Source organism: Papio anubis, chromosome 13 (genome assembly GCF_008728515.1).
Source record: "Papio anubis isolate 15944 chromosome 13, Panubis1.0, whole genome shotgun sequence".
NCBI classification, from domain to species: Eukaryota; Metazoa; Chordata; class Mammalia; order Primates; family Cercopithecidae; genus Papio; species Papio anubis.
Window position 1 is genome coordinate 3573852 of NC_044988.1, and position 27004 is coordinate 3600855.

At 43.0% G+C, this 27004-nt stretch overlaps 1 protein-coding gene across 3 annotated transcripts in view; it reads right to left on the reverse strand.

Moving 5' to 3' along the window:
- Window positions 1-24630, reverse strand: part of MFSD14B (major facilitator superfamily domain containing 14B) — a 77421-nt gene extending 52791 nt beyond the window's left edge. Inside the window, exon 1 of one of the 3 annotated variants that reach the window (XM_003912003.5) lies at window positions 24226-24620. In XM_003912003.5, coding sequence (XP_003912052.2) covers window positions 24226-24333 — 108 coding nt within the window. In that variant the 5' untranslated portion in view covers window positions 24334-24620. Of the gene's footprint in view, window positions 1-24225 lie in introns of all 3 variants that reach the window. The other 2 variants (XM_031654031.1, XM_031654032.1) reach the window with 2 other exon arrangements.
- Between the last annotated feature and the right edge of the window lie 2374 nt (window positions 24631-27004).

A 27004-nucleotide genomic window follows, 5' to 3' on the forward strand; every position in this document is an offset into this window, starting at 1 on the left:
CGAGGCGGGTGGATCACCTGAGGTCAGGAGTTCGAGACCAGCCTGGCCAACATGGTGCAACCCCGTCTCTACTAAAATACAAAAAAATTAGCCAGGCGTGGTGGCAGGCACCTGTAATCCCAGCTACTCGGGAGGCTGAGGCAAAAGAATTGCTTGAACCTGGGAGGCGGAGGTTGCACTGAGCCAAGATTGTGCCATTGCAAAAAAGGAAGGAAGGAAGGCAGGGAGGGAGGGAGGAAGAGAGGAAGGGAGGGAGGAAGGAAGGAAGGGAGGAAGGGAGGGAGGGAGGGAGGGAGGGGAAAGAAAAGAAAGGAAGGAAAGGAAAGAAAGGAAAGAAAGAAGAGGAGAGGAGAGGCCAGTCACAAAAAATCAAGTGTGGCATAATTTCACTTATATGAGGTACCTACAGTAATTAAATTCATAGTAAGTAGAATAGTGACTACCAGGGACTAGAGAGTTACTGCTTAATGGGCACAGAGTTCAGTTTGGGATGATGAAAAAATTCTAGAGACAGACTGTGGTAATGAGTACACAACAATGTGAATGTACTTAATGCTACTGAACTATGTTATGTATATATACTAAAATAAAAATAAGTAACTCAAAATACATCATGGACCTAAAAATAAAATGCAAAACTATTAGCTTCTAGAGGATTATCAGGTGAAAATATAAGTGACCTTGGTCACATGGTTTCAAGATGAGTCTGTAGACACAAGATTAAAGTCAAGCCACATGCAAGAAAAAGTTGATATATTGGACTTCATTAAAATTAAAAACCTCTGCTCTGCAAAAGACACTGGTAAGTTAAAGAAAAGATAAGCCACAGATTGGAAGAAAGTATCTGCAACAATCTTATCTGATAAAGAACTTCAACCAAGAACACAGAAAGCGCTCTTACAAAGTCACTAATACCACAACAACCAAATTTAAAAATGGGCAAATGATCTGAGAAAAGACAGAGATGGAGAGTGACAGTTAATGGATAGAGACACAGACTCTTTTAGGGGAGATGAAAATGTTCTAGAATTAGATAGTGATAGTTCTACAACACTGTGAATATATATATAAAAAAAAACTGAACTGTATACTTTTAAAATGATGAACTATATGGTACGTGAATATATATCTCAATTTTTAAAATACCATAGAGAAAAAAGAAAGGAGAGATTCCTTTTCTGCCTCTGGAATACTTTAATTGTATGTGAAGCCTAGAACTGACAGAGGCATGTGAACCAGAGCAACTCCATCTTGAATAGGAGCTGGGTAAATGAGACTGAAACCTACTGGGCTGTATTCCCAGACAGTTAAGGAATTCTAACTCACAGGATGAAGATAGGAGCACAAGACACAGGTCATAAAGACCTTGCTGATAAAGCAGGTTGCAGTAAAGAAGCTGGCTAACACCCACCAAAAACAAGACAGAAACAAGAGTGACCTCTGGTCATCCTCACTGCTATACTCCCACCAGTGCCATGACAGTTTACAAATGCCATGGCAACATCAGGAAGTTACCCTATAGGTCTAAAATGGAGAGGCATGAATAATCCACTCTTTGTTTAGCATACAATCAAGAAAAAGCCATAAAAATGGGCAACCAGCAGCCCTCAGGGCTGCTCTATGGAGTAGTCATTCTTTTATTCCTCTACTTTCCTAATAAACTTGCTTTCACTTTAGGGACTTGCCCTGAATTCTTTCTTGTGCGAGGTCTATCCAGAAATCCTCTCTTGGGGTCAGGATTGGGACCCCTTTCCTGTAACACAACTACGGCAGCCACCTTGAGACCATGAGAGCCAGACAAATCAACACACTGAAGATGGAAAGAACCTGGTCCTTGACGCAAAATCAAGGACTACTCCTGGAACTGTCTTTCCATCAGATTTCTTGTTAAATGAGGTAATAAATCCCAATCATAAACAAGAAAAAGGAGGAGGGGTAACAGGATCGCAACAGTCTCCTCACAGATGATACACAGATGGCAAATATGCCTATAAAAAGATGTTCACTGCCAGGCGCAGTGGCTCATGCCTATAATCCCAGGACTTTGGGAGGCCGAGGCAGGCGGATCACCTGAGGTCAGGAGTTCGAGACCAGTCTTGCCAACACAGTGAAACCCCATCTCTACTAAAAATACAAAAAAATTTGCTGTACATGGTGGCTGGCGCCTGTAATCCCAGCTATTCAGGAGGCTGAGGCAGGAGAATCGCTTGAAACCTGGAAGGCGGAGGTTGCAGTGAGCCAAGATCGTGCCACTGCACTCCAGCCTGGGTGACAGAGCAAGATTCTGTCTCAAAAACAACAACAAAAAAATCAGCCTGTGTTTGAGGGTCCTCTTTTCTATTGCAGTTGACCCCGCACGAAAGAGCGAAATTCCATCTCAAAAAAAAAAAAAGGTAGAAAAGATGTTCATTATGTGTCACTGTCATTTTAAAATACAAACTAAAATGAAATTGTGAGAAGGATGGACCTGAAATGCATAAATGAAAGAAGCAAGTCTGAAAGGCTACAAAGTGTAAGATACCATTTAAAGGACATTCTGGAAAAAGCAAAACTATAGATAGTACCAGATCAGTGGTAGCTGGAGTTGGAGGGTAGGGTTAAATGGATGAAGCACAGGACACTTTCAGGTAGTAAAATTGTTCTGCATGACATTTTAATGATAGGTAAACGGCATCACACATTTTTCAAAACTAGCAGAACTTCAGAGAACAAGAGTGAGCCTCAGTACATGGTAACTTTTAGAAAACATTTCAGAGGTGGGGAATCCCAGGATGGAATGCAGAATGTAGCAAAAGAATCTAATTGTAGTACAAACACATGAAACAACCTTCACTAAAGGGGGTATGGGGGAAGGCAGTGATCCAAGTAACTTTAGGAAATAGTGGAGTCTTTTTTTTTTTTTTTTTTTTTCACTTGGAAGCTGGAAGCTGGAATTTTATCATAGGTAACAAACATATTAGTTGTTTTCTTTTTTTTTTTTAAAGACCAGAGGCAAAAAAGCTGCGCATAAATGAAACTGGCTCAATTTCCCCATAGAAATTATATTTACAGGTCTTTGAATAAACATAGAAACTCATTCTTGGCCGGGCGCGGTGGCTCAAGCCTGTAATCCCAGCACTTTGGGAGGCCGAGACGGGCGGATCACGAGGTCAGGAGATCGAGACCATCCTGGCTAACACGGTGAAACCCCGTCTCTACTAAAAAAGTACAAAAAACTAGCCAGGCGAGGTGGCGGGCGCCTGTAGTCCCAGCTACTCGGGAGGCTGCGGCAGGAGAATAGCATGAACCTGGGAGGCAGGGGCTGCAGTGAGCCGAGATTGCACTCCAGCCTGGGCAACGAACGAAACTCTGTCTCCAAAAAAAAAAAAAAGGCTTTTTCTCTGGCAATGCTCAGCTCAGTGACTGGCTTTCCATGTGGCAAGAAACAGGACCTAGATCTACCACCTGGCATCTCTGTAACTTAAACAACTGTTAAGCTATAGTTGAAAGTTGTACTCCACGGAAATAAAGGTTAACAATTCTGAAACCATGAATACTGTGATTGACCAATTAAATAAACTGGATGGCAGATGGTGGAAGCCAGGTTTCTCACTGCTGGAGTGGAAGGTTACAAATAAACAAGAGAAGGAAGCACGAATGATCCATGTAATCATGAATTAGAGTTGGACACATCATTATAAACTCATTTTTAATTTCATATAGATACACATGGTCACAAATGGAAATACTTACAAATGTGTGTATTATATACATGTGTTTCCTCACTCTATCAGCTGAAAGAGCCTAAAAGAAATGACACCCTAGAAACTCAACAGCAATAAGCACATCTAGCGTGACATCTCGGTTTCAAATGCCATTCTCAAATAAAAGAAACCAAGGCTCCTTGGAGAAACAGCTAATTCTGGGACTAGAGTGGGAAATATGTAAGAGGAGCGTGGAGTATCTTGTAATTCCAGAATATAAGCATGGCAGGCCAGGTCTCACTAACTCAGGCCTCCAAAACAACTGTTTCTGTACAGACTGAGTAGTTAAGTTAAATTTTAAAAGCTGAAAGAGCCAGCCAGGCACGGTGGCTCACATATGTAATCCTAGCCACTCTGGGAGACCAAGGTGGGCGGATCACCTGAAGTCAGGACTTTGAAATCAGCCTGGCCAAAATGGTGAAACCCCATCTCTACTAAAAATCCAAAAAATTAACTGGGCGTGGTGGTAGGTGCCTGTAATCCCAGTTACTTTGGAGACTGAGGCAGGAAAATCGCTTGAACCCAGGAGGCGGAGGCTGTAGTAAGCCAAGATTGCACCACTGCACTCCAGCCTCAGTGACAGAGCGAGCCTCCATCTCGAGGGGCGTGGGCGGGGAAAAGCCAGTACCCTTACGCAAAGGCTGGAATTTAACAAAAGCCCACCAAGAGTTTTGCCTAGGCCTTTCCTGGGCCTTAAAGCACGACAAAACAATGAAGGAATTCTTAAGGCCCATTTAGGATTAAACAAGTTTTACTGTGGGTCTAAAGAAACTTCTCAGGCCTCCACAAACAAGTGTATTGGCGTATAAAGGAACTCCCCAAACCTCCGTGATTTAGCAGGAGACAAAATAAGGGTAATCACCCCAGCACCTGGACCCATTTAGATTAAGTAAATTTACTGAGGCTCCAGAGGAAGGTGTTCAAGACTCAGACCTTAGTTACGGACTAAAAGAAGTTAATCATTTATGTCTTTAGATGAATGCACACTTACAGATAGATATATAACTTAGAAGGTATATAAGGTATGTAAACTTTGTGATATTGAGTTGGCCTGGTGATAACTTTCAGGTATTCTCCCTGTAACCCATCGCAGAAATAAAAACTCTCTTCCTCCCCAGTTCATCTGCATCTCGTTATTGGGCCACAAGAAACAGCAGCCCCACCCTCAGTTTGCTCCGGGAACATAAGTGTTTAAAAAAAAAAAAAAAGAAGATGGGGTATGTATGTCAAAGCAATCCCACTGGCCAAAGCTAGAACAATTTGAACAAGAAAATAAAGCAATATTGGATTTGGGGATAATCCCTCTGTTGCCCAGGCTGGAGTGCAATGGTGCAATCTCACCTCACTGCAACCTTCGCCTCCCGGGTTCAAGAAATTTTCATGCCTCAGCCTTCTCAGTAGCTGAAACTATAGGCGTGTGCCACCACACCTGGCTAATTTTTGTATTTTAGTAGAGATGGAGTTTCAGTATGTTGCCTGAGACTCAGTATGTGGTCTCAAACTTCTGAGCTCAGGCAATCCGTCTGCCTCAGCCTCCCAAAGTGCCAGGATTACAGGTGTGAGCCACTGCACCTGGTGCCAACCCCACTTTGAATAAATAGAACCCAATGCGGAGTTCACAAATACCAATTATATGGTTATATTACAAATATACCCATATAATTTATTATCTGAGAAGCTGCTGACATCCCATGACTTTCCTGAGCAGAGGCAGGTACTTCACTACCATACCCCTGCAGCTTCTTTTCCATTTAGCACACATCCTCCTCCTATAATACACAACTCTCTCAAAGACATGCTCTAATAGTATTTCTCTAAATGCATCCTGAACTCAGAGATAACAGACATTTGTTGTGGCAGAAAAGACTGGCTTCCTACACTGCCCACTCCTCAGCTACTCAGGAGGCTGAGGAGGATCGCTTGCTAACATCTTCTCAGTTTTGTTCATGTTTCATTAACTGCATGCTTAAGCTTACCATGGTCACCATCTTGACACTGCAGGCTAGAGAGCTCACTAGGTCCTGAAGCTGAATCTAATTCAACCATAGTAATTCCATGATTTAAGACAGGAATGAGCTACATGGTCCAACTGTGGTCAATGAGATATAAGGGAAAACATGTGGGAGGGCTTATGGACAGTTTCTCACTCTCTAAGGGATGCATGACAAAACAGTATTACTTCCCGTTTGGGGGCATTGCTATGTAATGATATGCTAGAGTTGCTCAGTCATCTTGAGACCACAAGGGGTCAATCCTGAAGATCAAAAGGCAGCACACTGGGAAGAGCAAATAAGAATATAATGAGTCTAGGTCCTTGGCAATATCATTAAGCTGCTGTGCTAAGCACTCTATTCCTGGAGTTCTTATGTGCAATAATAAATCCCCTTATTATCAAATACATCAGGTATAGGCATTTTGCACAATGCTAACTTATTTAAAATGAAATATTCTTTTTATTTTTATGAGCAAGTTAAGAAATCAAGAATATAACTGTCTAAACTGTTGACTCTATTGTACTTCTAAACAAAAAAATATATATTATTCTAAAATATATTCAAATTGAAAACTGGTGCTTCCCTAATTTGAACATACTGCCACAAGGCCAGCACGGTGGTTCATTCCTGTAATCCCAGCACTTTGGGAGGCCGAGGCGGGCGGATGACTTAAGGTCAGGAATTCAAGACCAGCCTGGCCAATATGGTGAAACCCCGTTTCTACTAAAAATACAAAAATTAGCCAGGTGTGGTGGCACAAGCCTGTAGTCCCAGCTACTTGGGAGGCTGAGGCAGGAGAATCACTTGAACCTAGGAGGCGGAAGTTGCAGTAAGCCAAGATCACACCACTGCACTCCAGCCTGGCAATAGAGTGAGACTATGTCTCAAAAAAAAAAAAAAAAAAAAAAAAAAACCACACATTGCTTTTAAATACAAAGAAAATACTCCCACTATACTGCAATCTTTCAGTTCAATTGAAGATCTTGAGACAGATATCACACATTTAACAACAGCTATAATCTTCCTCGAAGGCAGTCTAAGGAGTCTTGAGAAGTCAGGGTGGAGCTACAGTTAAGAGAAGGTACAAGGCATGTATAGTCTGAATGCTGAAAATAGGAAGCCCAGCACTGGGAAGGATCAAGAACAAGTATCAATAATAAGGATGAACAGTGTGTATCAGGAGAGCAAAATAACAGAAATGTCAGCATTCCCAAGGGTTTCTTTAGAGTGTCCCTTCTCCCACCCCTCAATCTCCTGCTCTCTTTCAATCTTATGGGCTCAGTTGACACTACAACTTTGATACAAATAACCAGTGTCTCTACCTCCAACATCTCTCCCTGATTCCTATCTCTAGATTTTCTCACCATCCAGCCTCAAAAACACATATCTGGAAAAAAGAAAGGGGGTTGTGGGGAGACGCAATGGTTCATGCCTGTAATCCCAACACACTGGGAAGCCAAGGCAGAAGGATCACTGGAGCCCAGGGGTTCAAGACCAGCCTGGGCAATTTAGTGAGATCTTGTCTCTACTAAAAAAAAAAAAAAAAAAAAAAAAATTTTTGACATGGGGTGTTGCCCAGGCTGGATTGCAGTGGCATGATCTTGGATTACTGCAACCTCCGCCTCTTAGGTTCAAGGGATTCTCCTGCCTCAGCCTCCGGAGTAGCTGGGACTACAGGTCCCCACTACCATACCTGGCTAATTTTTTGTATATTTAGTAGAGACGGGGTTTCACTATGTTGGCCAGGCTGGTCTCAAACTCCTGACCTCAGGCGATCTGTCTGCCTCAGCCTCCCAAAGTGCTGGGATTACAGGCCTAAGCCCCCATACCTGGCCAAAATATTTTTTAAAGAGTTCACATCCAAGGGTAGTCAGCACTCTCAAAGTCAACAATACCAAAAGAAAACTAATCATAGTAATTAATTTCTCCTCCTGACTTCTCTAGTGATAGTACTGTACTGATTTTTTACCTGATTAGATTATCTCATTCCCCAAAATTCAATCTGCTTCTAGCTCCTCTACTAGTTCCTTAACATCTCTCACATTAATCACCTTTCTTTTTCCTTTTTTTTTTTTTTTTTTGTTTCAAAGACAGAGTCTCACTCTGTTGCACAGGCTGGAGTGCAGTGGCCTGATCACAGCTCACTGTAGCCACAATCTCCCAGGTTCAAGTGATCCTTCTGCCTCCCAGGTAGCTGGGACTACAGACACACACCACCAAGCTCAGCATTTTGTTTTGTTTTGTTTCGTTTTTGGTAGAGACACTAGGCTGGTATCAAATTCTGGGGCTCCAGCAATCCTCCTGCATCTGCCTCCCAAAGTAATGGAATTACAGGTGTGAGCTACCATACCCAGACAATCTTCTTCTACTAGGTCAAGACCCTGGTCCAGAAGCTCTTTTCTCCCAAGGTTTTGCCTCCTTATCAATCACTTAACTCTTGTGTCTCTCCACACTCAGGCATTGCATCAGATAAATCTTCCTGAAGAACAATCATGAGCATAGTTTCTCATTGTTCCCATGATCAAACTTGTCTAAACTTTGAAGAAAGGAAGTAATAAGCTATGTATAGTTACATAGGCAGCATTTGAATTGAGGTGCTCCTAATTCCTAGAGACTGCTCTTCATCAACCAGCCTTGCATGTATCAGTACTACCCAACTCTTTCCAGCCACTATCAGAAAATATTGTTTCATGCTCTGTGACATAAAGGAGAAGGAAAGAAAAGAAATTTAATGAAGTATTACATATTTCAAAACATAAATGTTCAAGCATGTCTACACTAGACAAAAATCAAAGCAGTCACATGTGCACATCCACATGCGGGATCAACATGTGTCCTCAGGCATGTATATTATACTGGGTAACCCATTCTTTCATCTTCATAAGCTGAGCTCACTAATCCTCCCCCGATAAGATTAAAAATGAATGGACTGTCTTGATGCAGCTTCAACTATCATCTCCAAACAAAAAAAGCTCACAAACATATCTCTCTCAAAATGACGTCCCAGCTACTTTTACTGACTAGAAAATAATGACTTAGATGTCCTGGCAACACCTTCAATTCAACATATGAAAAGCATCTTACTCTACAAACTGCCTTTCCTTCCAATCATTCCAATTTCTATTAACGGATCCTGGTTACAGGGTTAGTCTGTATGACACTATCCATTATGCCTGTTTCCCTTATGAGTGGGGTAAACATTTATCACACAAATGAGACACTTTTTTTTTTTTTTTTTTTTTTGACAGAGTCTCGCTCTGTTTCCCAGGCTAGAGTGCAGTGGCACGATCTCCTATCACTGCAAGCTCTGCCTCCCGGGTTCACGCCACTCTCCTGCCTCAGCCTCCTGAGTAGCTGGGACTACAGGCGCCTGACACCACGCCCGGCTAATTTTTTGTATTTTTAGTAGAGATGGAGTTTCATTGTGTTAGCCAGGATGGTCTCGATCTCCTGACCTCGTGATCCACCCGCCTCGGCCTCCCAAAGTGCTGGGATTACAGGTGTGAGCCACTGCACCCAGCCGAGACACTTTTAAGAGTAAAAGAGGGGTCAAGCATGGGGCTAATGCCTGTAATCCCAGCACTTTGGGAGGCCGACGTGGGAGCACTGCCTAAGGCCAAGAGTTTGAGACTATCCTGGGCAACATAGTGAGACCCCATCTCTGCAAAAAAAATTAACAAATTAGCCAGGCATGGTGGTGCACACCTATAGTCCTAGCTACTCCAGAGGCTCAGGTGAGAGAATCACTTAAGCCCAGGAGTTTGAGGCTAAAGTGAGCCATTATCATACCACTGCACTCCAGCCTGGGCAACAGGGCAAGATCTTGTCTCAAATAAATAAGGAATAAAAGGGGGTCCTTGTTAAGAATTAAGCATAGGCTGGGCGCAGAGGCTCACACCTGTAATCCCAGCAATTTGGGAGGCCAAGGCGGGCAGATCACTTGAGGTCAGGAGTTTGAGACCAGCCTGGCCAACATGGTGAAGCTTCGTCCCTACTGGGGAAAAAAAAAAAAATACAAAAATTAGCTGGAGGTGACAGTGTATGCTTGTAGTCCCAGCAATTTGGGAGGCTGAGGCAAGAGAATCACTTGAACGTGGGAGGCGGAGGTTGCAGCAAGCCGAGATTCCACCACCGCACTCCAGCCTGGGCAACAGTGAGACTCTGTCTCAACAACAACAAAAAAAACAGAATTAAGTGTAGACAAAAGGCATAAACTGAGATGTCTGATCACCCTACTTATGAAAAGCACACATAATATGGAAAAAATTATCAAGTAGAAGCAAGGAAACCTGAGTTCTATTTCTGGCTCTGCTGCTAACTATTAATAGCTTCCTGTCTTTAACCAATTTTCTGGCCTTTAGTGCTTTCATACATATACTGAGAAAACTAGGACTGGCGTCTAAGGCCCCTTATAGCCTCTAGTGCATACATATCTGAAAGCAGGATCAACTCACACAAAAGGGGGATCCTTAGACAGGCAATGAGGAAGGAGGGAAGATAGGTCAGAAAACAAGAAAGAGCTTGAGGCAACCCAAACAATCAGGACCAGAAAGTCTGTGAGGCAACGGTGTGTCTAACTTCCAGCATTCATGTATCCTTTCCATTGGTCTTTTTATTTTTTTCATTTGGCTTTGTAACTGATATACATGTTTACCAGAAAACATATAAATGAAAATAAAGAAACAGGCAAGAAATTATATTAAAATCAACAAAAATCTCAATACCAGCAATGATCACTAGTGTTTTAAAGTTTGGTATAAACCCTTCCAGACATTTTTCCATGCAAATATATAAACGCATTTTTAATGTGATAAAAGCTGTGTAGCCAATTGACATAAAAATATATTCACCATATTCATATCAATAGGCATATAATCATTTCATCACTTTTAACGGCAGCTTAGTACTCCACCTAATGTATGTGCCACAACTGTTTCACCAAGTCCCTTTTAAATTACAATCTTTCATGAATATATATAATTAATACACACATATCTTACAAATAAACCTCCGTGGTCTTGTCCCAATAGTGCCTTACAGTAAGTTCCTTGAAGAGTGACTGTCAGGTCAATCGGTATGGGCTTTTTTTTAGTGTACATTAACTGGCCTCCATAAGTTTTCCACCCAAGCAGTATATCACAAAAGAATGGTAACTTAAGAATTTCTCTAAAGCAGTATTCAAGATGCCTAAAGCTAAAAAAAACTCCACATTTCACTACACACCATCTTATGACTCTTTTTTCATGACCCATGATACTCACATGTATCTGGCTGGCTAATAGTTTAAAATATAAAGCCACTATTTTTCTTCAGGGAACACATTACCATGTTACAGATCTTAAATGAAGTTTCTGTACTTCTACTGTATCACAGTATAAAGAGAGATTCTTCTACATTACGTGCAAAAGACACTTTCATTTAATTACTTATTTCAAAGATCTATGCACAAAGAACTACTAATACATAAAATTCATACTCTTTTGCTATTTTTAAATTGAAGCAATTAGTCAGATGAATAGTAATTAACAAGAAGCAAACTAACCACAGAATTTTAAATTTTTCTTCAGATCTCCTCCTGGCTTGACCTAATTTAACAATAGACAATGTAGAGCAGAGGAGCTATTTAGGCAGGACTACAATGCCTAACTCTGTGACAGCACACAAATGACAACAAAAAACAATGCTCAGATAACTCAGGAGTCTTTTTCCTACCTCTACTGTTGAATATGAAAAACAAAATTGCCTATCTAGGCAACATAAGGAACTGAGCTGTCAAATAAAAATTAGATTTGAGAACAGAGATGAGGAAAGTCCCAGCTCCATTGTTCAGTCAGCCTGGTCACTTTCAGCAAGTCAATTTATCTCCATGCACTGATGTTTCTCACCATTAAATCATGCACTGCTCTACCATCTACTTCAAAGCTATCATGAGAATTGATGAGTCATAGTCAATAAAAACATATCACATTCCTTAGAACATTAATTAGAATATTCATGAATTCTAAAAAAAATCATAGCAAAACCAGGTGAGATACACTCACGCAATTAAGATTAAATTTAAAAGGCAAGAAAACATCCAGGTTTTTAGGTGCTTAGTTATTCTGCCTCAGTGGAAAGGTCTAATACTGTATATAAATAATATTAATATGATTTCTAGTAGAACAATAGATTTCAAAAAAAAAGTAAGTACAGAAAGGGATGTGGGAAGCATAGGAAAATGAAGATGATGAGGGAAAAAACTTTTTTACACTATACATAGTGCCTTTCCTAGGAAGTGTCCCTTCCCACCCACCTTAATGAATGTCACAGTAGACACGAGAGTGTTCTCCATAAAAATATTGAGAGGATGGCCCAGAGCTGATGCGAAAGTTAAGAAAAGGTAGAAAACCACCGGGGCAAAATAGTAATATGCATATTGAAATACTGATTTTATAAGAGGAAGAAACTTTTAAGCCAGAGAGAAGACAACTGTTAATTTAAAATTAATATAAATGGACAGAAAAAAATCTGAAAAGCTGAGTTTTTCATCCATCTCAAGAAAGAGCCACAAAATCCATCTTTAACAAAGTGGAAAAGAAATAGTTAATAGTAATCAAAATTACCCTACTGCTTTAGACAACCAAGACAAACTGGATGCCAGGCAATGAAGGACAGAGATCCCTGAAAATCAGGAAAGAAAAGATGAGCTGCTCTAGTAGGAAGAAACCAGACAAAGGCCTGGAGGACAACTTCCTGAGTTGACATGAAAATGAGAGCTAATGGAGATCAAGGCAGAACAGAGTAATGGAGAGAAGAGAGATAGAAGCCCAGAGATCTGCGGAAGATGCACTTCAAGAATTCAGCAGGATACTGATAAGCACATGCATGGGACATAATTACCAAAAACCAGGGAAAAAACATCTGACCAGTATACAGATCTGGCCAGATGTCACTCTGAGCCTATGCATGTTTCCACCAACTAACCTTAAAAAACTTATTTCACTCACATAGTGCTGAGTACAAAATCAGGAAAACCTTGCCTGGGTAGTGGAGAATAATTAGTCCTACAATGAGTAGTACTGCTCCAAATGTGCCTAATAAGATAACTGCAGATTAGACAATGCAGGAAAACTATATAAACACACGATATGTTCTATACATACATGAAATTAAGAAAGTAATTTCATTTACAATAGCATCTAAAAGAAAAAAAAAAACCTAAAAATAAATTTAACCAAGGAGGTGAAAGACTTACACACTGAAAACTGCAAATCGTTACCAAAAACAAATTTCACCTAAATAAAGACATTTATGTGCACAGGAAGGAAGACTTACTATCACTAAGCTATACTATTCAATGTGATTTACAGATTCAATACAATCCCTACACAGCAAGACCTTCTCTCAAAAAAATAAGTAAAGAATAAAAAGGAGGTCATTATTAAGAATTAAGGGTCACCTCAAATTCATATGGAATTGCAAAGGACACCAAACAGCCAAAACAATCTTGAAAAATTACAAAATTGGAAAACGCACACTTCCTGATTTCAAAACTACAAAGCTTCAGAGATCAAAATAGCGTGGTACTTGCATAAGGATAGACATACACCAATGGAGTAGAATGGAAACTCCAGAAATAAGCCGTGAATGCCAACAGATTTTAAGGGTGCCATAAAAGAAAGGTCTCTTGAACAAATGCTGTTAGAGCAACTAATTTTTCACATGTAAAAGAATAAAGTTGGACCCCTACTTCACATTATATATGAAAATCAACTCAAAGGGATTAATGGCCTACACATAAGAGCTAAAAACATAAAACAGATAAATATTGGATTTGGTAATAGATTCTTATATACGACACTAAAAATACAAGAAGAGAGAGAGAAAGAAGTTGGGCTTTCTTAAACCACAAACTTTTAAAATGAACCAAAGACCTATCATTAGACTTAAAACTATAAAACTTAGAAGAAAACATAGGGCAAAAACTTCATGGTATGAATTTGGCAATGACTTCTTGGATATGACAACAAAAACCCAGGCAACAAAGTAAAAATAGATACACTTATTTTTACTTAAATAACCCAATTTAAAAATGGGCAAAGAGGCCAGGCATGGTGGCTCATGCCTGTAATCCCTGCACTTTGGGAGGCCCAGGTGGGTGGATCGCTTGAGCACAGGAGTTTTAGACTACCCTGGGTAACATGACAAAACTGCAACTCTACAAAAAATACAAAAATTAGCTGAGCATGCTGGTGCGCGCCTGTACTCTCAGCTACTCGGGAGGCTGAGGTGGGAGGATCGCCTGAGCCTGGGGAGGTCGAGGCTCCCGAGCCAGGATCATGCCACCGCACTCCAGCCCTGAGCAAGAGAGAGAGAACATGTCTCCAAAAAAAAAAAAAAGAGGAAAATTCTGACACATGGCACACACAGACAAACCTTGAGGACATTATGCGAGGTGAAATAAGTCAATCATAAAAAGGTATGGATGAATACCGTATGATTCCATATATATGAGGTATCTAAAGCAAGTCAAACACATAGAAACAGAAAGGAAATGGTGATTGTCAGGGAATGGGAGGGTGGCAAAAAATGGAAAGTTGTTGTTTCATGGGTATAGAATTTGTTTTGAAAGAAGAAAAAGTTCTGGAAATTGGCTGCAGAACAATGTGAATATACTTACACTACTGAAGTCTACACTTAAGAATGTTTAAGATGGTAACTTCTTTGCTATGTGTATTTTACCACAATTACACAATTTTTTTACATCAACTGTATTTCTATATAATGGCAAAAAACAATTGCGAATTTAAATTTAAAAAATTTACATTTATGTAATGATACTATTTACAATAACGTCAAGAAATACGAAACGGAATAATTTGACAAAAGAGGGGAAAGACATGTCAACTGAAAACTACAAAACTCAGCTGAAAGAAATTACAGATCTAAAATAAATGGAGATACTACATTCATGCATCAGAAGACTTGATCAATTCTTCCCAAACAGATCTTCAGGGCAAAAGAATACCAATGACAATCCCAAAACGTTTTCTTGTGGAAATTGCCAGGCTAATTCTAAAATGCAAAGACACAGAATCACTAAAACGACTTTAAAAAATAACAAGATCAGGGGACTAACCTAATTTTCAAGTCTTATGAACCTCCAGTAATCAAGACTGCATGGTATTGATGTAAAAACAAATAGATCAAAGGAACAGAATAAAGAGTTCAGAGACTGACTGATACACAGACAATTGATTTTTGACAAAGATGCAAAAGCAAGCCGGGTGCGGTGGCTCACGCCTGTAATCCCAACACTTTGGGAGGCTGAGATGGGCGGATCACGAGGTCAGGAGTTCAAGACTAGCCTGACCAACATGGTAAAACCCTGTCTCTATTAAAAATACAAAAACTAGGCCAGGCGCAGTGGCTCACACCTGTAATCCCAGCACTTTGGGAGGCTGAGATGGGCGGATCACGAGGTCAGACCGAGACCATCCTGGCTAACACAGTGAAACTCCATCTCTACTAAAAATACAAAAAATAAGCCAGGCGTGGTGGCGGGCGCCTGTAGTCCCAGCTACTCACTCGGAGGCTGAGGCAGGAGAATGGCGGGAACCCGGGAGGCGGAGCTTGCAGTGAGCCAAGATTGCACCACTGCACTCCAGCCTGGGTGACAGCCAGACTCCGTCTCAAAAAAAAAAAACAAACAAAAATTAGCCAAGCATGGTGGCATGTGCTTGTAATCCCAGCTACTCAGGAGGCTGAGTCAGGAGAATCACTTGAACCTGGGAAGTGGAGGTTACAGTGAGCCAAGATTGCGCCACTGCACTCTAGCCTGGGCAACAAGACAAGACGCCATTCCCAAAAAAAAAAAAAAAAAAAAGATGCAAAAGCTATTCAATAAATAAAAACGTACTTTTCAGCAAATGAACAACTGATTAGTCATAAATAATTTCCATTTTTATCTTGCACCATATAAAAATGTAATCAAAATGAAACATAAACCCAATTGTAAAATCTAAAACTATAAAGCTTCCATAAACATAGAAGGAAGGCCAAGCACAATGATTCACGCCTGTAATCCCAGCACTTTTGGAGGCCGAGGCGGGTGGATATTAAGGTCAGTAGATTGAGCTCACGCCTGAAATCCCAGCACTTTGGGAGGCTGAGGTGAGTAGATCACAAGGTCAGGAGATGGAGACCATCCTGGCTAACACGGTGAAACCCCGTCTCTACTAAAAATACAAAAAATTAGCTGGGCGTGGTAGCAGATGCCTATAGTTCCAGCTACTCAGGAGGCTGAGGCAGGAGAGTGGCATGAACCCGGGAGGCGGAGCTTGCAGTGAGCTGAGATTGCACCACTGCACTTGAGCCTGGGTGACAGAGTGAGACTGTGTCTCAAAAAAATAATAATAATAATACAAAAAAAAAAATTAGCCAGGCGTGGTGGCACGCACCTGTGCCTATAGTCCCAGCTACTTGGGAGGCTGAGGCAGGAGAATCGCTGGAACCCGAGATGCAGACTGCAGTGAGCCGAAATTGTGCCACTGCACTCCAGCCTGGGCAACAGAGCATGAGACTCCATCTAACAAAAAGAAAAAATAGAAGGAAATTCCTATGATTTGGGATTAGGCAACAATTTCTTAAATATGAAACCAAAACCCTGATCTATAAAAGAAAAAATTGATAAATTTCATCAAAATTTAAAATTCCTGTTCTTCAAGACACTGCTGAGAGAATGAAAAGATCAACTACAGACTAGAATGTATTTGCAAATCATTTGACAAGGGACTTGCATCCCAAATATATAAAGAACTCTCAGAACTCAATTATAAGAAGACAACCAACCAACAACAACAACAACAAAAAATAGGCAAAAGACAAGAAAAGACATTTTGCCAAAAGGGATATACAGATGACATATAAGCTTAGGGAAGATGGGCACATGGCTCACACCTGTAATCCCAGCACTTTGGGAGGCTGAGGCAGGCGGACTACTTGAATCCAGGAGTTCAAGACCAGCCTGGGCAACATAGCAAGACCCCATCTCTACAAAAAACTAAAAAATTAGCTGGGTATGGTGGCACATGCCTGTAGTCCCAGTTACTCAAGAGGTTTAGGTGGGAGAATTACCTGCGCCCAGGAGGTCAAGGCTGCAGTGAGCCAAGATCATGCCACTGCACCCCAGCCTGGGCAACCAAAGTGAGACTCTGCCAGAGGCAAAAAAAAAAAAAAAAAAAAAAAAACCTTGGCCGGGCACAGTGGCTCATGCCTGTAATCCCAGCACTTTGGTTTGCGAAGCCGAGATGCGCAGATCACGAGGTCAGGAGATTCAGACTATCCTGGCTAACACAGTGAAACCCCGTCTCTACTAAAAATACAAAAAATTAGCCAGGTATGCTGGCAGGCACCTGTAGTCCCAGCTACTCAGGAGGCTGAGGCAGGAGAATGGCGTGAACCCGGGAGGCAGAGCTTGCACTGAGCCAAGATCAAGTCACTGCACTCCAGCCTGGGCGAGACAGTGAGACTCCGTCTCGAAAAAAAAAAATGATGTAAAGGTATTGAATACCACTAGCCATAGGGAAGCACAAATTAAAAGAACAACGAGACATCACTAAAGACCAATTGGAAGGGCTAAAATTGGCCAGGTGTTGGTAAGGATATGGATGAACTAGAATTATCATACAGTGCTAGCTGCAATGTAATACTGTACAATTACTTTTAAAATAATTAGTTTGGCAATTTATTTTATTATTTTTTTAAAGACGGAAGTCTCACCATGTTGCCCAGGCTGGTCTCAAACTCCCAGGCTCAGGCAATCCTCCTGCCTCGGACTCCCAAAGTGCTGGGATTACAAGCGTGAGCCACCATGCCCGGCCAGCCGATTCTTAAAAAGTTAAATACATCTACCATATGACCCAGCCATTCCACTCCTATTTACTTTTAAAAAAGTGTATTATTGGCACACAGATGTTCACAGCAGCTTTATTTGTAATAGCCAAAAACTGGTGAGAAGCCGAAAGTCCATCAACAAGGGAATGTACAAATGTGGTTCATCCACAAAATGGAATACTACTCAGTAATTAAAAAGAATGAACTGTGGATTTACATAACATTGATAAATCTCAAAATAATTTAGGCTGAACTTTTTAAAAGCCAAAGAGGAGAATACGCTGTATTTATAAAATAACAAAAAAAAAAAAAATGCTAGAAAATTCAAACCAGCCAGGCGTGGTGGCTCACGCCTGTAATTCCAGCACTTTGGAAGGCCGAGGCAGGCGGATCGCCTGAGGTCAGGAGTCTGAGACCAGCCTGACCAACATGGAGAAACCCCGTCTCTACTAAAAATATAAAATTAGCCAGGCATGGTGGTGCATGCCTGTAATCTGCGCTACTGGGGAGGCTGAGGCAGGAGAATCACTTGAACCCCGGAGGCAGAGGTTGCGGTGAACCATTATCGCGCCACTGCACTCCAGCCTGGGCAACAAGAATGAAACTCCATCTCTAAAAAACAAAAAAAAACAAAAAAAAAAACAAAAAAGGGAAGAAAATTCAAGACAATATATAGTGACAGAATAGATAAATTATTGCCTGGAAATGGAGGTGCAGAGGGACGTAAAAACAAACATTTGAGGGTGATGAATGTTTACTATCTTGATTATGATAATGGTTTCACAGGTGTATAGACACGTTGCAACACAAAACTGTGCACTCCAAACACATACAGTTCATTTTATGTCAATTAAACTGAATAAGGTTGTTTAAAAAGGACAAGCAAATACAAAGCTAACTATAAAAAAGTCAGACTAAGGCTGGGCACAGTGGCTCACACCTGCAATCCCAATGCTTTGGGAGGCCAAGGCAGGAGGATTATTTGAAGCCAGGAGTTCAAGACCAGCTTGGACAACAAAACAAGATCACATCTCTACAAATAAAAATTTAAAAATTTGCCAGTCATGGTGGGACGTACGTGTAGTCGCAGCTACCAGGAAGGTGAGGCAGGAAGACTCGAGCCCAGGAGTTCCCAGCTACACTGAGCCATAATCACACCACTGCACTCCAGCCTGGATGAAAGAGCAAGACTCTTGTCTCAAAAGTAAAAAAATAAATTAATACACATTAAGAATAGATTTCTCTCCGATTCTCACAGAACAATGCTCTTGCTCTTGCTATGCCATAATCTCTTTCTCCATAGCATATCTGACGATTTCATAACCACTTGTGAAAGTTCTACGACATGCTGAACTGGAGGAAGGGAAGAGGGAAAGGGGAAGACAGAACACATGTAAGAAACCGAGAAATTTCTTTTTTTTTTTTTTTGAGACGGAGTCTCGCTCTCTCGCCCAGGCTGGAGTGCAGTGGCCCGATCTCGGCTCACTGCAAGCTCCGCCTCCCGGGTTCACATCATTCTCCTGCCTCAGCCTCCCAAGTAGCTGGGACTACAGGCGCCTGCCACCACGCCCAGCTAATTTTTTGCATTTTTAGTAGAGATGGGGTTTCACCGTGTTAGCCAGGACAGTCTCAATCTCCTGACCTCGTGATCCACCTGCCTCAGCCTCCCAGAGTGCTGGGATTACAGGCATGAGCCACCTCACCCAGCTGAAACTGAGAAATTTCAAAAATGCTTCCATAGGGTAAAAGTATGTTTACATGTATACAGCCAACAGGATACCTAACAGTAAGAAAAAATTAATGTATTCCTGTTATGCAGAGGAGGTTGTATGCACTTTTACCATTACCATTGAATACTTTCCTGGATATTCTAGTTTATTTAAAATCAAAATAACATACAAAATTATCACCACATGCAATATTTGTGAATATTTATCCAGAAGATGCTAGAAAATTAAATATTTTTTGAAAGAAAAAGCACAAGTTACCAATGCAGAGTACCAGCCAGGCACGGTGGCTCATGCCTATAATCCCAGCACTTTCGAGAGGCTTAGGCTAGAGGATTACGTGAGGCCAGGAGTTCAAGACAAGCCTGGACAACATAGTGAGGAGACCCAATCTCTACAAAAAAATTTAAAAACTAGCCAGGCATAGTGCCACGTGCCTACAGTCCTTGCTACTAGGGAGGCCGAGGCAGGAGGATCATTTGAACCCAGGAGTTCAAGGTTACAGCAAGCTATGATTGTGCGCCACAGAACTCCAGCCTGGATGACAGAGTGAGGCCCCACTTCTTTAAAGGAAAAAAAAAAAAAAAGCCGGGGGGCCAGGCACTGTGGCTCACGCCTGTAATTCCAGCACTTTGGGAGGCCAAGAACGGTGGATCACCTGAGGTCAGGAGTTCAAAACCAGCCTGACCAACATGGAGAAACCCCGTCTCTACTAAAAATACAAAATTAGCCAGGCATGGTGGTACATGCCTGCAATCCCAGCTACTTGGGAGGCTGAGGCACGAGAATCACTTGAACCCGGGAGGCGGAGGCTGCAGTGAGCCGAGATTACACCATTGCACTCCAGCCTGGGCAACAAAAGCAAAACTCTGTCTCAAAAAAAAAAAAAAAATGTACACCAAGAATCCCTACAGAAGGTGAAAAGAGCCTAAGAGGTCATTATTCACAACTTTATGCCAATTAATTTGACATTTTAGAGAAAATGGGCAAATTCCCAACAAAACACAACTTACTGAAACTGACAGAACTAAAAATCAAACAGAAAACCTACACTGTTCTAGAATTAACCTCCAAAAGGCCAAGAACTATAAAGTTCTAGAACTGTATTACCAATCTTAGACAAACTCTTCTAGAGAATAGAAAACCAAACTATCCAACTTGTTTTTAAGGCAGATACCATTTGGATATCTGTCTCCTCCAAATCTCATGTTGAAATGTGACCCCCAATGTTGGAGGTGGGGCTTAGCGGCAGGTGTTTGGGTCATGGTGGCTGATCTCTGCTCAGTTGTGTGGTGTCCTTCTCACGGTAATGAGTAAGTTCTAGCTCCATTAGTTACCACAAGATCTGATTGGTTTTGTTTATTTTGTGTTTTTGAGACAGAGTCTCACTCTGTCACCCAGGGTGGAGTGCAGTGGCGCCTCCCAGTTTCAAACGATTCTCCCATCTCAGCCACCCAGGAAGCTAGGAATACAGGCATGCACCATCACATCCGGCTAATTTTTGTATATTTAGTAAAGACAGGGTTTCACTATGTTGGCCACGCTGGTCTCGAACTGCTGACCTTAAGTGATCCACCGAACACGGCCAAGATCTTATTGCTAAAAGGAGCCTGGCACCTCCTCCCCTCTCTCTTGCTCCCTCCCCCACACATGATAAGCGGCTTCCCCTTCGCCTTCTGCCATGATTGCAAGCTTTCTGAGGCCCTCACCAGAAGTAGATGCTGGTGCTACACTTCCTGTACAGACTAAAGAACCTCTTTTCTTGATAAATTCCCCAGTCTCAGCCTCCGCCTCCCAGGTTCAAGCAATTCTCCTGCCTCAGCCTCCTGAGTAGCTGGGACTACAGGCACACGCCACCGTGCCCAGCTAACTTTTGTATTTTTATAGAGACAGGATTTCAATATGTTGGCCACGATGGTCTTGATCTCTTGACCTCGTGATCCGCCCACATCAGCCTCCCAAAGTGCTGGGATTACAGGTGTGAGCCACCGCGCCTAGCTGCATACCTCCCTTTTCTAGAAGGAAATGATCTCTTGGAGCAAATACTTGATTATCTTTTATTTTTCAGATTATGACATCTCTTTGCCAGTATCTTTTGCTGGTCAATATACCTTTTTGCCAAACAAGGTAGAAAAAAGTTGAAGGGCCAGGCACAGTGGTTCTAACCTGTAAGCCCAACACTGGGAGGCTGAGACAGGAGGATCATTTGAGCCCAGGAGTTTGAGACCAGCCTGGGAAACAGAGCAAGACTCCATCTCTACAAAAGTAAATTAAAAAAAAAAAAAAAAGCCAGGCATGGTGGCACATATCTGTTGTCCCAGCTACTCAGGAGGCTGAGGTGAGAGGACTGCTTGAGCCCAAGAATTCAACTTTGCAGTGAGCCATGACTGGCCACTGAATCCCAGCCTGGATGACAGAGCAAGACCCTATCTCAAAAAACAAAAAACAAAAAAGTTATCAGCTGGACAATCTTCCCTGTGATTACCAGTAGCATCTAAGAACCTGAAATCATGAGTGTCACTGAAACCAAGCTGTAAGGAAATTCCAACACATTAAAATGAAATCAATTCATACAGGGGCTATAGGACACAGCACCCGGAGGTGACATTAGAAACTGCAAACAGGAAAAATGCATAATTCAGGGGTACTAGCATATGACACGAACACATATCATCAAAAGCATTCACTGTTCTCCCAACGTCCACACACTCAGAAAAACACTGCTACCTGCTCACGCTAGTCTTCTATCTACAGCAAACACCAAGAAAACTCAGTATTCATCAGTTTATTAACATCAACTCCATGCGTTCTCAGAGAGGAGGAAAGACCAGGCAGGAACCTACCCGTGCCCAAAATCAGGTTACCATCAGGATTCAACGGAGAAAGAATTGGGGAATAAACTGAGTCTAGTTTTTTTTGAGTAAATATCCCTCACAAATTTCTGCTCTTAGGCACATAAATTTAGCAACTTTAATTTTTAGGTTGGGGTCTAGTTCCTGTCAACATTAGGAAATGGGAGACAACTACTCCTTTTATCACAGTCAGAAGATCACCTATAGATTGTGATCGTTCAATCATACATGTGAAGATTATTAAAAAATAATAACATTAATATGTATTAAGGGCTTACTAGATGCCAAGTTGCGGCAACCCTCACAACCCTATGAGGTAAATGCCATTATTAATCAGAAGTTACGTTAACTTACCAAACTGTGGAAACTGGGATTCCAAGCATGCTCGTCTAATCACTACGCTAATAATGCTTCAACCTGCCAATCTATTTTTTATTCTGTAAGTCATAAGGAGCCAATGAAAAAAATTAAGGACAGCAGTAATGATCATCTTCACATGCTAGAACACACTACTCAGCCATGTGCAAGGTGGACTGACGCTGGGGTGAGCAAGGGTCTTGAAAGAGATAGTCCAAGTCTGGGTCAAAAATGCTGAGGAAATGAGCACAAGAATGCATAGGAGAGGATAAAAACCTAAAATCTGTATCTAATAAACTGGAATTTCTGGTTGTTGTAAGCATGGGAAGGGGTGAAGGAAGCTACCTCGCAGGTTACTAGCGGGGCCACCGGTTAGTTATTACTGTCCATCAATTCATGGCAGACAGAAGGAGGAACTGGTGCTTTAGTTTTGTGTAGCAAGCCGGAAGAGGACAAGTCTACCTAACACGAATCAAAATGAGAGAAAGCGATTCTACAGAATTCCTCTCCCCCGACAAGATAAGCTTCTCATATTACAGATCGTAACTTTGAAATGCTTTTCACAAATAGGGAGTCACTTAGGCTGGGAGGGGACTTCAACTAAGTACTCATCTTACAGATTAGGCACTGAGGAGCAAGGCTGTTTCAATACCCTGTCCAGAGTGCGCACTGTTCAGGCAAAATCAGGACGAAAAACCAGCTCTGCCGGCTCCGTTCTACCTACTGCTCCTCCTGCTTCACCTGCCCTCCCAAACTACTAATAGGGATTTACATCCCCCAAATACGTTCATGTAAACACTTAGCATTCTTCAACTAAAAACAAAATCAGGTATGTACGCTAAAAATCTAAAACCAAAAAGCATATATTTAAATTTCTACTTTTCTTTGGGAAAACTTTCCCATTGTGTCAGAGTTTCTATTCACTATAACATTCTCTATATTTCAGGTACTAAGACCAAAAAACAAAAAATCCTTTTTAAACTCAGGCCTTAAAGAAACGACAAAGCCTCTCGGACATTCCACCATATGAAACCACTGACACAGACAAGGCCTGTTCTGCCGAAACCAGGCCAATTAAGTCAGGGCTCAATTGCTTCTGTATTATTGTCAGAAGCCATCTCGACCTCAAGTAAAAGTAAAACTGGAGAAAGAGGCCGGCCTAACTTGCTCCTCAGCTGGTCCCCAGCAACGCCCCTGAAACTCTGCTCCCCATCGCTGCGACCGCCCCTCCGACGCCGGGAGGACACGGAAGGAGCAGCGAGGCGCTGCCCAGCATCTGCCGCCAACTTCCCGGTCGACGGTCTGATTCAAATGCTCCCTACCCGTTTTCCATGTAGACTTGGGCAGAAATGCGCCAGGAAAACTGTTATCCACTGTTACAGGGATGGAGAACTCTGAAATAACCGAATGACTACTTATATTCACTGTCCCATGTCTAGCGCCTTTTGAAACAACCACCAAATCCTGTAAAGTTCTGTCTGCAGTCACTAGGAAAAACTTGTATTCGGGATGGAAAAACTTGTATTCGGGATGAATTCGCCTCCCCCCACCCCATGGAAAAAGACCGGCTTTCCGAGAGCCGAAGCCCCCGCCCGGAGCGACGGACTCGCGGGCCCCGCGTGCGACCCCACCCAGCCTTCCCGGGATTCAGGCCGCCGGGCCCCGCGCCCGCGCTCACCCAGCTGCTCCCCGCGGCCTGCGCGCCCGCGCGCTTCTCCGGCATGGCTCCCGCCTCAGGCTCCGACGCCGCCTTCTCCTCTGGCTCCGGCGGCGGCTCCACGCTCATGCCGCGGCCATGCCCGCGCCAGCTCGAGGCGCTCCGGGACGACGGCGACGCCGCGGAAGCGGCGGCGGTGCCCGCGCCCTCATGGGCTCTGCGGCCCGCGGCGGCCTGCGGGTCGGGCGGCGGCGCCAGCGGCGGCGCCGAGGGCTGAGGAGGCGGCGGAGGCTGAAGCTGCCGGTCAGGTTAGCAAAGGACCGCAGCTGTAAGAACCAACCGCTTAACAAACCGCTCCGACCCCGACTCCCGCAGTTGCCGGCGGCGTCAGGGGCGGGCTGGACGGTCAAGAGACTGTGCCCCGCCCCGCCTCCCCACAGGCCGGCGCAAGGCAGGAGGCCCCGCCCCGCACCTCAGCTCCCGCCTCGAGAACGGGTCCCGCGTCTGACTAGCCTCCAGCGACGCCACGCCCACTTCAGACCCCGCCTTCACCTCGCGACTGGCGCCTTAACGTCAGGACTTCGCGGCGCGCGGGAAATACGTCATCTCGAGAACCCCCTACGTCTGATTTCTTTTTCCGGAGAGTGTGGACTGAGCCTAGCAAGTAGGGAGGAGCAAACTCGGGGGGGTTTGGTAGTGATTGCAGTTCAGTTTTTGGTCTTGGTTTGCGCCAACCCACCAACCTCTCAAGTTTTTCTATGATTCTCCAAGAAGAAAATAATATAATAACAATGTTTCCCAAACGTACTTGAACACAACACTTTTTCTTGAAACATGATTAATATCTTGCAGAATGTGTAGGAAACAGTTGGAAAAGCCTGGCTTTTTATGTTTATTTAATTTGAAAGATATTTACCGAATACTGAAGTATAAAAAAGCCTAGAGGCCTGGTGCAGTGGCTCACGCCTGTAATCCCAGCACTTTGGGAGGCCGAGGGGGCTGGATCACCTGAGGTCAGGAGTTAAGAGACCAGCCTGGCCACGTGGGCCACGCCTGTAATCCCAGCTACTCTGGAGGCTGAGGCAGGAGAATAGTTTGAACCTGGGAGCCGGAGGTTGCAGTGAGCCGAGATGGCGTCACTGCACTCCAGCCTGGGTGACAGAGTGAGGCTCTGTCTCAAAAAAAGAAAAAGAAAAAGACTACAAAACAATAATATATTTTGATCTTTTTACAAACATCAATAGAAAAAAGAATAAAATTATTTCTATTAACAGGATTAATAATTTTAATTGAATTAAAGTTATTTCATTTAAGAATTTTTTCAGGCCGGGTGGGGTGGCTCACGCCTGTAATCCCAGCACTTTGGCAGGCAGAGATGGGCGGATTGCCTGAGGTCAAGAGTTCCAGACCAGCCTGGCCAACATGGTGAAACCACATCTCTACTAAAAATACAAAAATTAGCCAGGCGTGGTGGTGGGCGCCTGTAATCCCAGCTACTTGGGAGGTTGAGGCAAGAGAATCGCTTGAACCCAGGAGGCGGAGGTTGCAGTGAGCCAAGATGTGCCACTGCACTCCAGCCTGGGTGACAGAGCGAGACTCCGTCTCAAAAAAAAAAAAAAAAAAAAGCCTCTCTTTCTCTTCCCACCCACCACCCCCAAACACACACACACACTTTGCAGAAGTCTTTGACTGTTACTTTTTATTTGAGACAGAGTCTCGCTCTGTTACCCAGGCTACAGTTACCCAGCCTAGATCAGTGGCGTGATCTAGGCTCACTGCAACGTCTGTCTCCCGCATTCAAGCGACTCTCCTGCCTGAGCCTGTGGAGTAGCTGGGATTACACGTGCACGTCACCACACCCGGCTAATTTTTGTATTTTTAGTAGAGACAGGGTTTAACCATGTTGACTGGGCTGGTCTTGAATTTCTGACCTCAAGTCATCCGCCCCCCTCGGACTCACCATGCTGGCCTGGCCTTTTTTTTTTTTTTTTTCCCGAGACAAAATTTCGCTCTTGTCGCCCAGCCTAGATCAGTGGCTCAATCTCAGCTCACTGCAACCTCTGCCTCCTGGGCTCAAGCAATTCTCCTGCCTCAGCCTTTCAAGTAGCTGGGATTACAGGTGCATGCCACGACATGACTAACTTTTATATTTTTAGTAGAGACAAGTTCACCATGTTGGCCAGGCTGTTCTTGAATTCCTGATCTCAGGTGATCCACCCTCCTCAGCCTCCCAAAGTGCTGGGATTACAGGCGTGAGCCACTACACCCAGATTTGTCTACTTTTCTGAATGATTGTTTTAAGTAATAGTTTTCAAAACACAAAGGGAATATATGCATTATATCATGCTGTTTGAGTATTACATTTATGCCACTTATGAGCTTGGGTATCATTTTCTGATTCCTGTATCCATGAAACAGAAAATTTTGTAGACTTTTTTTGTTTTGTTTTGAGACAGTCTTGCTCTGTTGCCCAGTTCGGAGTACAGGGCATGATCTCAGCTCACTGCAACCTCCGCCTCCTGGGTTCAAATGATTGTGGTGCCTCAGCCTCCCGAGTAGCTGGGACTACAGGCACCTGCAACCACACCCAGCCAACTTTTGTATTTTTAGTAGAGACAGGGTTTCACCATGTTGGCTGAACTGGCCTCCAACTCCTGACCTCAAGTGATCTGCCTGTCTCAACATTCCAAAGTGCTGGGATTAGGGGCGTGAGCCACTGTGCCCAGCCTGGACTGTCTTCTTAAATAGACTCACAATAAAGTTATTCTAGAGGGAATAATGAAGTTTTTGAAGTTTATTT